Here is a 16,693-nt window from a genome sequence, read left to right on the forward strand (position 1 = left end):
ACATTCATCCCTTCCCAGATCCTACTCGGAATACCACAGACAAGGTTTAGACTTTCCGGATCTCAGGAATGGCCGCCAATAATTCTAGCCTATACCACGAAGACTCTGATCATGAACCAGGAAGCTAAGAGATACACACTCAATCTAAGGTAGAACGGAAGTGGTTGTCAGGCATGCGTTCATAGGTTGAGAATGGTGATGAGTGTCATGGATCATCACATTCATCACGGTTAAGTACGAGCGGGTATCTTAGAACAGAAACAAGTGTGATTGAATAGAAAACAGAAGTAATTGCATTAATTCATCGAGACACAGCAGAGCTCCTCACCCCCAATCATGGGGTTTAGAGACTCATTCCGTCAAAAATACAATGTAAAGTGTAGAAATGTCATCAGGTACATAGTAAGTCTCTAAAAGTTGTTTTTATACTAAACTAGTAGCCAGGGTTACAGAAAATAAGTAACTAAGTGCAAATAGTGCAGAAATCCACTTCCGGAGCCCACTTGGTGTGTGCTTAGGCTGAGCATTGAGCCTTACACGTGTAGAGGCTTCTCTTGGAGTTAAACGCTAAGTTGCTGCCTGTTTCTGGCGTTTAACTCCAGTTTTTATGCCAGTTCTGGCGTTTAACGCCAGAATAGGGTAAAGACTTGGCGTTAAACACTAATTTGCGTCGTCAAAACTCGGGCAAAGTATGGACTATTATATATTGTTGAAAAGCCCTGGATGTCTAATTTCCAACGCAATTAAGAGTGCGCCAATTGGGCTTCTGTGGCTCCAGAAAATCCATTTCGAGTGCATGGAGGTCAGAATCCAACAGCATCTACAGTCCTTTTTCAGCCTCTGAATCAGATTTTTGCTCAAGTCCCTCAATTTCAGCCAGAAAATACCTGAAATCACATAAAAATATACAAACTCATAGTAAAGTCCAGAAATATGAATTTTGCATAAAAACTAATAAAAGCATAGTAAAAAATAACTAAATCATACTAAAAAATACCTAAAAACAATGCCAAAAAGCGTATAAATTATCCGCTCATCAGGTAACATTATGAGCCACTTGAAGGGTTTTTCTTTTTCTTTTGGGTCAACCTACCATTTTACTTGCATAATAATTGCAATCAATTACTTTATATTGGACTGGCTGTTCTAGATTCAGATGGTTGGTATTTCATCTTCTTGCATGTTACTGCATGTTCATAAGAACCTGATAATGATATATAACATAAAACTCTAGTCTTAAATTTGTGTCCCTTTTTGTAGGCTCCTGTAAATTATGTTTCTCTTCATTGTGTAAAACCAATTTTGAGGGCGCTGTCCATGGCAATATCTACAGTTTCAATCCATATCTTTGGTGATGTGCCTTCCTCACCACTTGTTGGCATCCTGCAGGTTACACCTTATTTTTCCTGATATTGTTGGCATCCTGCAGGTTACTTTTAGTTACACTTCACTTAGCCAAACTGTTCTCTCTTTCTCATCTCTCCCTTTGATGTAAAAGGGTTTCACATCTTAGTTTGGTTAGGCAACTTTCAACATCCCTCTTGAATTAACATATATGGAAAAGAAGTTGACAAAACTAGTAACAAGTACTGTGCTGCCTTACGTTTTACATTTTGATGCATCCATACTCATGATTTACTGACCTGCTGGCTGTTCCAGCCTTTTGCCTGTATTTGTTCCTATTTTAACATTTGTTTTTATTCTAAGCAAAACAGTTTTCCTGCACAGGATCATATTAATGACTGGAGGAAAACAACACTTTGTTTAACATCCATTTTCTTTCTTGCTGCTATAATATGGTTCATAGGTAAGTGACATACCACCATGCAGCTTTGGTATTATATTAGCTGTTCTTAATTTTTAAACCAGATATGCATTAGAATTAATTATTTTTTAAGAATGTGCCTGTAAACTAAAATTTCAGAACACGTATTGAAGAAAACAAGCGGGCTATTTCTTTGCAAAATTGTGCTCAATTTCATATGTGGCAATTCCGCCAAGATCTCTTCGTTAGTTGGGGGAAGAATCCGCACAAATCGGGTTTTTTGAGGTGTTTTAACCGAAATGCATCAATCTGCAATATTAGTACCCGCTTTACAATCTCATTGGTTAATGATGGCCGATAACAGCGGAGCCCGCCAATTGATGTGTATTCGAATCATAGGAGCAGGTAATCGACGATATGCTTCTATTGGTTGGTTAATCCGATCTGTTCATCGATGGTCGGCAAGTATGATGGTTTTAATGATGATCCTGCATGTATTTCGTGTGTATCTTACCGGAGGTTGCTAGATGTTACGCATGGGTTTCAAATGCTAATAGACCCTAAAGGTACTCATAAAATTGCTTATGATTTTAATATATTTTCCTAGATGATTCCTATATTAGTAGTATAGTTTAATTTGTATATGGATCTATTTATCACATTTTACTTGTGTCATGGTTGAGAAATGACAAATGTCCTATTATTTGGTTTGATAAATTTGGTTGTGTATTGGCTGAGAAATAAGTTGCGAATTGGTTGTTTTTGTTGGAACCGTAGACGGTGGAAATATCCAAGTTTTAGGGGAGGTTCTGCCGAAATTTTTCTAAACATTTTGGATAAAACTTAATGGAAAAAATTATAATTAGTGTTATATCTTGTTTCTAATTTTTTGTTTTGGTTTTTCTTATTTACAAAAGTGTTGAAATGGTGACCACATGCTACCTTGAGGGCTCAAGAATATTTTGATTCATAGAGACACTAATCTATGCTAGAACTTTTAACTTTTTGTTGAACTTATGCAAGACATATAACTTGTAGAACTAATCAATGTACTCACTAATGTTATTTTGTTTTAAAACAATTTTAGCTAAATGAGGCATGTTTGAATTATGTATGTTTTTGCATATTATATAAATGTAGACTTGCTTATTAAAATAGTTAATATATTAGTTAATTTAAAAAATAATTTAGTAAATTATGCATGCAATTTGTATTAAAAAAATTGTTACAAAATAATTATTTTGCTTTTGTAACTAAAGAAAAAAAAAACATTACAAAATCAAGTTACATTTTGTAACAAAATTTAATGATAGGAAAAAATAGATTGTCACCAAAAATACCTTGAAGATCAAAATTTGTTACCACTTTTGTAACGACTTCTGATTTTTTGTATCAGAAAAATTTGTTACAAAATATCACTTTGAATTGTAACAGTTCCATTTTTTGTTACAAAAACTTTTTGTAACGGGACATACTGGCAAGGGCCCCTTTTTTTGTTACAAAATTCTTTTGTTTCAAAATTTTGATTTTTTGTAACAATTTTTTTTGTTACAAATATTGCTTTTTCTTATAGTACTCACAGCGTTTAACATCTTAACTCAAAATAAAATTAAAATATCACTGGCCTATAGGCAGTTTGTTTCATGCAGTTACAATATCAAGCAAAATAATGAAACTTATTTGTTATTTTTTTCAGTGTAAAAGAATTTTAATATCAACTACTGTAGCTACATGCGAAATCTTGAGATAATCAACATTCTTTAAAAATAAAATTAAAATTTTACCAACATTCTTTACAAAATGATAAAGTCACATACTTGGGTTTGCAAACTCAACAAATTCTGGTGCAGCATAGTGTCGAGGTCCAGAGCACACATGAAAGAACTCTCATTCAGGACAACTCTCGTTCCCTTCGTCACTTCCTCCCAACATGTCATTGTTGGCTAAGAACTCTTCTTCACTATCACTATTGTTTTCTTCCTAGTCTATATTGTCTCCTTCACTTAGCAATGATTCATCTCCTTTGTGGGTATTATCCAATTACTTGAACTCAACATTCAACTCCAAGATTGGCACATGAGCTTGATTCTGTCTATAAATTATTAATATCTCTAGTATAGTGGCTTCATCAATCACATTTATCGATTGAAATTGTATCACACCACCGAAAAATAACATCGATTGCCTTTATAAAATATTACTAATTCTTTTTGAAATATCTCCGTGTAAATGTTGGCATAATCTATTTTTTCACTCTTCAAATAATAACGTGCAAGAAATAGTAAAAGAAATTAGATTTCAACAAATAAATTTTACACCCTCAGTTCTATATGATATAACTTTACGATCAAAATATACCAATACACTCACATTAGCTTCCTTATTCTTACAACAAAAACTAAAAAAAATTGTGACACACTACAAACATTTTGAAAAAAGGGATAGAAATGAAAATTTTGTTAAGAGAAGAGTGAAAATGAATCTGAATATAAAGAGAGGAGTGAAAGTGAACTCATTTGCAAATTCGGTTAACTCTTTTATATAGGAGAGTAGATATTAATATTTTAATTGTTAATTTAATAAAATAATTAAATTTTTTTAAAATTAATATTAAAATATTAATATTTTACAAGATAAAATAATATTCCTCCACTCAACGAACTGACAAAAATATTGTCAAAAATTTTTTCGCTGTGAACAATTTGATTTATTTTAAAAAATAAAATAAAAAAGTTTGTCGCATGGTGTGAGATGGCTGATAGGCCCTTTTTCGAATTACTTCCTCGCACAGTGCGAGATATGAAAGAAACAAATTTTAAAAAAAATTAAATTTAAACAGTTTTCGTATAGTGGGAGAAACATAAGGCCCACAACATCCCAGAATAATACCTCACAGTTTCATCTTGGGGCATATATAGAATATTATTTCCATATTAAAATTTTTTAACCAAATAATGACTAGCACGTAAAACTGTTAAAAAAAATTGACTAATTGACTAATTGTTGACTATATAAAATTTAACGACAACAGTAATATTAAAATTATCAATAATATTAAAGATAAAATTAAAATAAATTAAATATTAATAAATTTTTAAAAAATATTAAAAACAATAAATTTTATCCTGAATAAAATCTAGTCATTATAGCCCTACAAAATCACAAATAAAACCGTTCTAACGAGTTCTACGAATTTTTTGGAAAAATTATCAAAATAAAAAAAGATTGTCTGAAAATATACTAATATAACAGCTTTTAGGTTCCCATGGCTATACTTTCAATTGCTTGAGGAATGAATTCTATTTCTACCCCTTTTGGGAATATCTCGTAAAACAATCACATCCCAGGAACGAGGACCACCACGGCACCGCACCACTATTAAATGTTGTGTATACCATTGAAATACTCCAAAATAAATAATAAGTTCGACTACTTCTTTTAGAAATCAACAGGGTTGAAAGCGAAACTAGTCATTAGGCACTTAACGAAATTATTTAATGAACAGTTCATCTGCAACATCCTTAATGTTTCACACGTCTATAAATTCTTGAGAATTTGTATAGAGATGTCGTACCACTTTTGTTCATTGACTCATTTCCAATAACTACAAGTAAATCAAATTACTTTTTAGAAAACACTCAAATTAATCCCGAAAGAATTTCAAATCGAAAAACACTCATTATTCTCATTTGCGATCAAATTTTTAATATATATGATGAATAAATAAATCGGTAATAAAGTTTATTATAACACAATTAAAGATTAAAAATAACACTTTAAAACAAATTAGTCTCCTTTCAAAATAACGGTAAAACCAATCTCTCTAACGAAAATAATTCTCAGAACCTTTTATAAAATAAATATTTATTGAAAACAAAAGTATTTGATCTAAAATTCTTTAGAAATCAATTTATGTATTTATTTATTTATTATTTTTCAAACATGATGACCCTAGATTGTGATATTGGTAAGGGGTTTTGAATTGTTTATGTTTGGGGTATTGTCGAGGTAACCAAATCTTCAAATTCCAGAATTTACGTCTTCTTACTTGTAAAGCTTACATTATTTAGGTGAACCAAAATCCAGTGTGGTTTACCAGTGTGATGCCTGAAATTTTCTTCCTGCCATTGTCTCCAAAAACTAAAATAAAAAGAATAAAAGGCTAAACTTTTTATTTAGATAATTTCTCCATTCTAAAGAGATCTTTCTTTTCTTCTAAGTACTTCGTGAGTCATTAACTACCATGAGAACCAGATAATATGTCACATTAGATTGTGTTCACAGAAAAAAAGTACACAAGCTATATCATCTTCAGTTAAGTTACCTACAAAAGGTGTCAGGGTATTAACCTCAAAATTGGAAACAGCAATCAAACTCAAAAGATTGACTTTATTACAAGGCAAACTAATCTACAACACTAGATTGGATTAATCTGAAAACCCACGTCAGGAATCAAACTATAAACTTCCTAAATGATCTAACGCTGAAAGGCATGTGGTACAACTCACAAATGGTTAAACCATTCTCTGATTCCTTGCCAGGCTATCCAAGTAACCATGTTTTGGTGAACCGAGCTCGCAGCTTGAACCAAATTGCACATGCCCTGTTCAATTTCATCAGATTCAGTTCACAATGCATAACAATCACACAAGCCATATTTTTCCAGATGAACTGAAAAATATGGGGTGGCTACATTACCTGAAATCCTCATGACTAAAACCAATTCAGAAAACCCTCAGCGGATGTGGTCGTACCATCTTAGTCATGCAGGTTTCCAACAAGAGAGTGCGTAAATGATTCGCCCCTTCCAACCTTGCACCAGCCACTGACCATCTTCATCAATTAGGAAATCCTTGTGAAAGCCAGACCTTACTTTATCCATTGCCATCCCTATTAACTTAGGATCAAAAGGTTGTTGCATAAACCCGGCCCTTAATATTCGGACTTGCCACTGCTTATATGTCTCTGGCCGCTCGACTCTCTCGCAGCCTTCACAGGCTATAACATTCAATGCTTCTCGCCCGAATATCTCCTTCTCAATCAGCATCCTCTCCCAGTCTTCACGAGGCACAATAGTTTCAAGCATGTCAAACAGTGAAGAGTAGTGAAACAGTGCTTCCCTGAATCGAGTAACAAAAAAAGGGGCATTAAAGGCCCCATTAATAATGCCATGAATGAAGATATCCGGGTTGATCTTCCTTATCAAATTGAGGAACTTATTCCTTGGACTTTCCACCACCACAGATTCATCCAATAAGTTTTTGCCTCGATAAAAACAAGTAACAACAACATACTCATCTCTATCGATCTTCAGTTCTTCGAGTTGAATTGTTTCCCACTTTTTCGCTATGGCGTTGTACTCAAATGGGACATTGAAAGTTTCAGCATAAGCTGCCAAGCGACGTCCCGTTTCTACGATTCTCTCCGCAGGCCTGAAACCAGGTTGTGGGAAGTCAATTCCTGTGATCCGAAGTTTCGGTGGTCCCCCAGATCTCCACGAAAGCCTCTGAATAAAAGTCGGCCACTGGAAACCATAAAGGATACCAAAATCTATAACATGAACTCTCATTGAGTCTGCACAAGATGTCCTAATTGTAATGTTTGACATAAAATTTGAAATCTTTCTAAATGGGCAAGCAGCAAGGTAGAGATGGTATGCTTTAAGAACATCAGCTGCTGATGTTCTTTTACAAATTAAGCCTTTATAGATTTGGCTTCCAGTGCCTGCCAAGCGTGCCTCGAGGCCATCTGAAAACATATGAGCTAACCTCTGACTTCCATCTCCAAAAGGACTCGAGTGCTGCTTGATCTGCTTAAGAAACTCATGGGCACTTTTGGAGTCATCGGCTGCAACAGCTTGTGCACAAAGAACCAGAAGGGTTCTCAAATCAACCACTTCTTTTCTCCCATTTTGTTTCTTACCACGCCCCTTCCCAGTTTTCGATGCTTTTGACTTACCATTTCTCGGCAACATCTTGTCCGTGTTCTTATTCTGTAAAGCATCGCGACGTGCCATATAATGTTGCTTACCATCCCCTGCGCTGTGAAGCAGGAATATATCAATCATATCTGACCGCAATGTAGGTTCCGAATAAACTGCAGCTTGCTTGCTGCTTCTATTTTCTTCGTTGTCTCCCTCTTCCCTGTCAGAATGCTTTCTTCCCTTGGATCCTGCTAGAAAAGACTCGCCATCATCCTTCTCTACCTTAACAGAAAATGCATTGGTCCCCAATTTAGGCTCTAATGGTGACGACAACTTAGCTGGACTAAAATTGGAAAAGAGACCATTTCCACTTGGAAGAAATTTACTAGCCTCCTCGACACCCTTCTGAAATTGCAAAATAGATTGACTCTCACTGCTCATATCTGGCACCTGAAGAATGCTATTTGGAGATTCAACAGGACCTTCCAAGCTGCTTATTACACTATTCGAAGAACTATGAGATGACTGTGAAATGCTATTCCCTTGAGAGTTTTGGCGATGTACTTCCTCTGAGTTCCGAAGAAACGAACTACTCATAACAATGCTACTAAGATCGCCGTCATTAACAAGATCACTACCATAGTTTTCAAACAAGTCATTAACTCCTTCCCCATCATTTGGATTAATCCCTAATGGCTGAGATGGATACTTTTCACCTATCACCTCATATAACGATTTCTCGGCAACTTGAAGATCCAAAGAATCTTGAAGCATACATGTCTTGTCTTCCATGTCTTCTTCCATTAGGATTTGATTGATGTAACCTAAAATTGCATCAGAAAAATCGCAATCCTCCGGAGAAGGCTCATCATTTGTCAAAATTGAGGATGAATGTGTATTATTAGCTGGTGGCAGAAGATTGGACTGAAGGTAACCAAACTCCCTACTTTGATCAAATAAACCATTTTCAAACCTCTGATTCTGCAGAATTGGCAAAGACTGATTCTCCAACCGGAATTCCTTTGTGGAACCACCAAATCCATGAAGATGTGGATCCATTATCATATACTATGCTATCTTTTCTTGACATAAAAATTCAAATTTTTTATTCCTAATCAATCTTCAATAACAACTTTTTCCTCTTCTATTTGAACCACTCGCTCTCTCCCTCTAAGAAAAACAGAATCCTTCAAAATCAAAACACAACCATATAAACAAAAAATAAATATTAAGAAAATAAAGTCAAACTTAATAGGTATCATCATGTGGAATTAAAAAGAAAAAGGAAAAAAAATCAAAAGATGAAAACAGGATTTACAAATAAATAAGTAAAAAATAAAAAATAAAAAGATGACAAATAAGAGAAACATGTAGAAAGTAGCCGCTACTTTTCTACATTAGACGACACCAAAAGCTACCGTATTTCAAACGCAGAGCTCTATAAATAGAAGAAATGAAATTAGCATAACATTTGAAAATAATAATTAAAAAATAGAAAGAAAATGAAAGTAGTGATAGTAATGAGAATGAAGAACAACGGGAGCAAGAAACAGAAAACGTTGAAACAGACATGACCAGAGAGAGAGAGAGAGAGAGATGCTTACCTCTCAGCATGGCAGACCCACCACAGCACAAGTCCCCAACACAGGAAGCTTTGGATAAACAATGAAAAGGGTACCGATTGCCGAAAGAGCTTTCTTTTTTTTTTTTTTTTCCGGGTCAGGGCCGAAAGAGCTTTCTAAGTGAGCTTAAATCAAAATAGAGTTCGTCGAATAATTATTTAACTCTCAATCTCTCATAAAGTAATAATCCGTTTTTTAAAAACTAAAAGATGCAACACTCTTCACATTTTAAATTTTACATTTTAAAATTTAAAATCTTAATATTAAAATTTAAATTTAAAATATATGTCATTAATATAAAATATAATAAATAAAAATAAAAGTAATTTAATTAATAAAAAATATAACACTCATCACTTAATAAAAGATATTTAAGAATAAATTTAAAATAAATCTTCCATCTTTAAATCTTATTTTATATATAAAATAATTCATTAGTTATCAACATATTTTTAAATAAAAATAAAATAATAAATAAATTTCTAAAAATTTATACTTTAGATAAATTATTAATTAATTTTTTAAAAAATCAACAAAATTTTTAGGGCAAATCACTGTATTAAACCAAGAGAAGAAAAAATTTACACAAATAAGCCAAATAAAAAACTGCTTCATAAATCTACCAATAGCTATTTTTATATAGTTCAAATCTACTCCATTCGAACTCCATTTACATATAATTCGAATCATAATTATACCCACACGCACACACACTAATTCGAATCAACCTGACTCGAATTACACACATACAGTAATTCGAATCAGGGTGATTTGAATTACACCTTGATTTATTAAAAAAATAATAATTTAAAAATTAAAAAATATATATTTTATTTCATGCATTAAGAAAAAGCTAACAAAATATTTAATTACGAGACTTCTTTAAAATATTAATGAGCTATCAATTCGAATTTCATACCATACACTTTTGTCCATTTTTAATAGCTCATAAATATTTTTTAATAAATTTTTTTAATGAATTTATTTAAATTATACTACAAAAAATATTTTATTCTATGCAAAACAATTTAAAAAAAATGGCTTAAAAAATGTTAGGAGTACTATAAAAATTTGTAATGTTCTAATGACTTAGGTAAATATATGCATGTACTCAAATTTTAAATAAAGTACTCTACATAGTCAATAATAATTTAGAAATTAAAAAAAATATTTTATTCCATACAAAACAATTAAAAAATATATTTTATTTATTTTTTCACACATATTTCCTGTCATTATATTGCCATTGGAATCCTCATATATTTCTAATTTCTCAACCTAACCTTCACAAATTCTAACACAATCTTTATATAATTTTACTTGAGATATGTGTCTCATTTTTTGTAATTTGTATAAGTGAGTCAATATATATAAATGGGTAATAGACGTATCAGTACAAGTTTTATTATTGACTAATGATAACTCTATTTATATTAATATAGAGAGTAAATCAAATAAATATTTAAATTATTGGTCTCTAAAATTTGAAAAAAAAAAATATTATTCTTCGTTATAAATATGTTTATTATAATTTTTTTTTTTAATTTTTAAAAGCTGTTTTACTAAACATAATTATAGTACTTGTGCTTATTAAAAGCTATTTTTAATGTGATTTTACCAAATGCAAGTGCTGTAGCTTTTAAAAAGTCGTATTTTAAAAGACAGCTTTCATAAGCTACTCTTAAAAAGTAAAAGTTTTACCAAACCAAGCATTATTCAAATTATACGGTAAGCAATTCGAATTTTATACAATACTCTTCTACCCATTCTTGATAGCTCATGAATATTTTTTAATAAATTTATTTAAATTATACTACAAAAAAAATATTTTATTGTATGCAAAATAATTTAAAAAATATTTTTAAGCCATTTTTTTAAAATTATTTTGCATAGAATAAAATATTTTTTGTAGTATAATTTAAATAAATTCATTAAAAAAATTTATTAGAATTTGTTACAAGATGGGAGTAATTCGAATCAATATGATTCGAACTTCTTGTCACGTCATGCATCTAATTCGAATTGACTAAATTCGAATTATGGTTGTCTAATTCGACCCTACTTGATTCGAACTACTTGTACGCTTGGGTTGGTCATAATTCGATCTAGGTTGATTCGAATTATGAAAAAATATAATTCAAATTTAGTTGATTCGAATTACATTATAGTGTACTCTGGTTGATTGATGAATGAGATTCTTATTTGGCTGATTTGCGTAATATCAATCTCCCTTTGGCATATATATGTTTTTTACCCAAATTTTTATGATAATAAACGTAAATAAATTATTTTAAATTAAGATATTTTAATTTAATTATAAAAATTAATTTAAAAATAATATATTTACATCTATTATTATAAAAAAACTTTATTGATACTATTATTTTTCAAGAATTAATATATCTCAGATATAAATCATGCTTATTGTCACTTTTGCTCTTTAAATAAATTTTTAGATCTGAGCTGAATTAATCTCTGCCTTTTGAAACTGGATACCCGTGGAAGAGAAACGAAGAAGCGGGCTTTGTACAGGTTACTGGAGGGGAAAGGGAGGAGAGAGAAAGTATGTTGGGGTCCATAGAAAAATGTAAGGGTTAATCTGAGCCGTTGTTATTTTGCCAAGCGACATGATGAGATTGATGACTGACTGGCTATAGCCGTGGAAAAGAAATAAGAAGAAAAGGTTGGAATGTAACATGCTAACATGGGTGCGTGTGGGGTTGAGGTCTACAAAGCTTTAAAACTCTATGGCAGGGAGACACGTGTTTTGCAAAAGTAAGGGTGGAGTCTAATGTTGTTTGCTGTCAGAAAGAAGAATATTTTTTAGGTGGCTACTTTAATAAAAATTTTATAATTATATAATTATCATCCTATAAAAAGATTTTATGATTGTTATTATATAAGAATATTTTATTTTAATTATTAGATGATAAATTATAAAATTTAATTTTTATATATTATAAAATATTATTTTTATCAAAATATGACTAAATAAATAAATTATATTTTTAAATAAAGATCATTATAAAAAAATATTTTTACTATCTTTATTAAAATAGTTACTTATTTTTTATCCATCTTGTTATGGCACTCGTATAAAGTATTCTAAAAATTAATAATAAAATGTATTAACGGGTAATTCTTTATAATTTTGAAAGTAATGTGATTAAAATACTCTTCATTAGATTTTCTTTTATAACATCGTAAAAAGATATTTAAAATAGAGGAGTGCTAAGAACCAGTAACTTTTGTGTTTTGTAACCATGAATTGGTCATTAATAGTATTTTTAATAGTGTGAAATTAAATCTAATAATATAAAATCATTTAATTTTCTTTTGATAGTTAAATGCTAGTCAACTTTTTAAAAAATTGCTAGCCCTAGATTTTCCCTTTAGAATAATATACCATTTGAGCAATTTTTTTCGGTTTGAGGTTTTTGATTCTATAAAATGTTGAACTTCAAAAGTTTTTCAGCCCCTTAAAAGAAAAAAGTTGTTGTGTGCCTTTTTCTGCATTATTATCTGAGGGATAGATAACTTTTAACTTTTTCAATAATTTTTGTACTATAAAGATCAAAATAACAACTCTAAAATTTTTAGCCACTGAATATATAGGTCAAAAGACAGACAAAAAAAAAACATAAGAACAAGAATGCTCTTAGTCCACTTAAAAGAAAAAGGATTTTGTGGTCTTTTCCTTCTCTTCATTTTCAAACTGCAAAAGTTTTAAGGTAAGAAAAATGACGTTTTCCTAATCCTATAATATGTTCATGAGTTAGAATAATGATTTTGTGTAAATATTGTCATTTATTAGGAGCTTTGGTGATTAATTGAAGATCGAAAAATATTGGAAAGATTTGAAATTAGGGTAGAGGGTTTGATTTTGAATATTTGTTATATAATATCATATTGAACTTTAGGTTAGATATATCTTAAGGAATTGAAATGAGATTGACATTGACATGTACGGATAGTTTTAAATGTGTTTGTTTGATGATAATGATGAAATTGATTGTGGGTGAATTGTGAGCTGTTGCTCTATGTTTAGGGTGAGAGATATAAATTTGGAGTTCAACATGGATTGAGTTTGAAATTGTCTCAAAATTTTTTCCTTGAATTTTGGGCTTGAGGATTGATATTAATGATGGATTTGGTTATGGTAAATTGAGGTTATTTGTTTATACTTTGTCCCATTATTTAGTCGGATCCAAAATGAATAAAGTCCAATTTACATATATTGTCCAAACCAACACCTACTTGATTTTATAGAGGTCGGATATGAAAGTAGGGGCTTAGTCTTTTTTATCTAAATTAGTAACTAACTCTCTCAATACCTCTTGTTAATCTAGAAAGGAGATATCAACAACTTTTTTAATAAAAGGGAAACGATTACCTACATCAAAGGTGGAATAACTCTAAAAAGTGGTTTTTAACTCCACATCTTGATATATAAATACTCTAACACTCTCAAATATTCGCCGAACCCAATCTAGTAAAAACCTGCTTAAACCCTTGCTAACTTAAGCATCAGAGTCCCTTGTAGGTACCACCCCCCACCTCTGCTCACAAACAACTCAGACGGATTTATCCTCGTTGGAGAAGACGTTGGAAAAATTACCTAAAGGCGTTTGGATCTCACGTTCAATCCCAAAGTAACCAGTTTCAAGTAACCCTTGGAACATTAGCGTTGTTATCGGGGACCTGGAAATCAAGACCGTACAATGGCGGACGACATCCCAGAAGATGGAGACACAGGTTCTGATTCAGAAGCCCAAGAGGAAGAATAACACAATGACGAACGAGCATTAATCATACTTCCCCCAGCTGATAGAGGGAAAGGTGTAGCTAGAGATGCGCAGCCATCAAATCCGGAGGGACACAAGATAAGCTCAAAAGTACACCTACCTGAAGGATCCAGGCCAAAGGATCTCACAGAGATCATAGGACTTGTCCATAGACATCAAGGTCGGCTAGAGCAACTCGAGCAAGAGCTAGAGTGACAACGAGAATCTAAAAGAGCCCTGAAAAGGGAAGTTTGACGACAAAGGGAGCTAGAAGAAAAGCTCTTGAAATTGGAGTCTGACATTAAGGGTAGGAGAACCTGACCTGACTAAGAAGAAAAGCCTCTGACAGGCGAAAATTCATTCATAAAAGAAATCATGCAAGCTAAAGTTCCTAGAAATTTTAAGAGTCTGGACATGGATCTTTATGATGGAACCACCGATCCAAGGCATTATCTGAGCAATTTCAAAAGCCATATGTACTTGGCAGATGCATCGAATGCAACTTGCTGTAAATTTTTTCCGACCACGTTAACAAAGGCGGCTATGAAATGGTTTGATAGTTTACCACCTAAGTCAGTCACGTGCTTCAACGATTTGGCAAGAAGCTTTCTTACTTGATTTTTCATCCAAAAGTATAAGGTCAGGCATGCGCCAAGCCCCTTAGGAGTGAAACAATAAGTCAGGGAACCTCTACAGGTTTATATGGAAAGATTCAACAAAGCATGCTTGGAGATTCAGAACCTACCTATCGAGGTGATCATCATGGGACTAGTCAACGACCTCAGAGAATGACCCATCTCTCAATCCATATCAAAGAGGCACCCGACCTCTTTGTACGAGGTGCAAGAGCGAGCTGAGAAGTGCATCAATATGGAAGAAACAACTCGTTTAAGGGAACTATCTCTAAGATAACACAATCAATATCCAGCTTGAGACAAAGAGAAGGAATCAAAGAAAAAAAAGAAGAATACAACTCGAACAAAACTCGAAGTTATCACAACTACACCCCGTTACGAGGGTCCCTTGTTGACGTCTTTAAAGAGATCTGCCACACAGAAAAGATTCCACCACCCAGGCCGATCAAAAATAAAAAAAGGTGAAAGTCAATCAGAATACTGTGAATACCACAAAATATACTCTCATCCCACCAATGCTTGCTATGATTTAAAAAATTTAATCAAAAAGTTGGTTAGGGAAGGTCGGTTGGATAGGTATTTAGTAGATAGGTCAGATGATCAGGGCAAGAGAAAAAGAGATGAAGAAGAAAGGGTTCATCGACTGCCACGAACTCTTGAGAGGCATATTCATACGATTACTGGAGGATTCGCAGGGGGAGGAGTAACAAAATCCTGGACATGATGACCTTGTCGTGATCACAATGACACTTGCCAATGCAAACTTCCACAGGACTTTGGTAGATCAAGGAGGCTCAGCAAACATCTTGTTCAAACCAACTTTTGATAAATTAGGCCTAGAGGAAAAGAATTTGAGAGTATACCCAAATACCCTCTTCGGTTTGGGAGATACTCCGATCTAACCTCCAGGGTTTATTTCTCTTTACACCACCTGTGCAAAGGGCCCAAGATAAAAAATCCAAGGTTCTAAAATTCGGACCGGATCGGCCGGTCTGACCGGTTTAACCGTGAACCGGTGATATTTACGGTTTGGTTTAACATCAAAAACCGCTAAAAACAAAACCGTTCTCAAACCGCTGAACCGGCCGAGAACCGGTCAGTCGGACCGAACCGGGACCCGGCTGGTTTTGAAAAACGGCGTCGTTTTCCGTTCTGTTAGCATCAATGAAATGGCCAGGTCTCCTTAGCACAACCCCTCGAGCCATTCTTCAATCTTTCTCCTAAAACACAACCCTAGATTACAAGTCCCCCACTGCCACAGGGCTCAGCGTCATCATTCGTTGCTCTCAAGCACCACCGTATTTTCGTCCGACTGTCTGTGCTTCTCCCTCATTCGGAAATTGGTGCGTCTTCCTCGAGCTCGCCGTCATTCGCTTCCTCGCTGGTCTTCGTCTGCTCAAACCCTAGCCTCCATCACTCTCCTCTTCAAGCTGTGTCACCGCCGCCGTCGAATCTGGTCCAACCGTCGTCCCTACTGTTTCAGCGTCGTCGCAGCTCGTCTCTGCCGTCGCGTCGCATATGCTCCACTCTCCTCTGCTGTCGCGTCGCTCTGCGAAGGGAAAAGAAGGGGTGGAGGTCGCGGGAGGGTGTGGCTGGTTTATCTGCTTCACTCCTAACATCTGTGCTACCAACAACATTGGAACATCTTCTTGCTTTTGGCATTTGTTTTGCTGGCGGGTATTATGATTTCTATTTTTATTTGTAGTTAACTTTCTTTCTTATTGCTCAAGATTGTATTTCAAAATTTGTTCATGCTGTGATAGAGTTGATGATATCTCTGAACTTAAATCTTCTGTAAAAGGAAACATATTATACTATTACGGCAAGAGTTGCATGAAATAATTAGTAAATATAATGATTCTGATTAGTTGATAATTCACAAAAGAGATGAAAGGGAATTTGGGAACCTAGCTTCGTGTACCACTTTTGATTAGAAACTTTTTATCTTTATCAACTACCTGGCT

The 16,693-nt window shown here is 33.3% G+C and overlaps 1 protein-coding gene across 3 annotated transcripts; it reads right to left on the reverse strand.

The window, feature by feature from the left end:
• Positions 1–6,004: 6,004 nt before the first annotated feature.
• On the reverse strand, positions 6,005–9,532 carry LOC107639424 (GRAS family transcription factor). Of its 3 annotated transcripts, none has more exons than XR_001620132.2 (3): positions 9,293–9,532; positions 6,464–8,875; positions 6,005–6,368 (listed from the first exon to the last, which is right to left on the reverse strand). XR_001620132.2 is itself a non-coding variant. In XM_016342919.3 (2 exons), exon 2 carries the CDS (start codon positions 8,751–8,753, stop codon positions 6,528–6,530), a length of 2,226 nt encoding a protein of 741 aa, XP_016198405.1. In that variant the 5' UTR covers positions 8,754–8,858; positions 9,293–9,423; the 3' UTR covers positions 6,005–6,527. The 3 variants fall into 3 exon arrangements, 1 of the variants encoding a protein (XP_016198405.1); XR_015880873.1 differs by having other exon boundaries at positions 6,464–8,858; positions 9,293–9,521; XM_016342919.3 differs by having other exon boundaries at positions 6,005–8,858; positions 9,293–9,423.
• Positions 9,533–16,693: the final 7,161 nt, after the last annotated feature.

This window comes from Arachis ipaensis, chromosome B4 (assembly GCF_059453495.1).
Source record: "Arachis ipaensis isolate K30076 ecotype BB chromosome B4, ASM5945349v1, whole genome shotgun sequence".
Taxonomy (NCBI): Eukaryota; Viridiplantae; Streptophyta; class Magnoliopsida; order Fabales; family Fabaceae; genus Arachis; species Arachis ipaensis.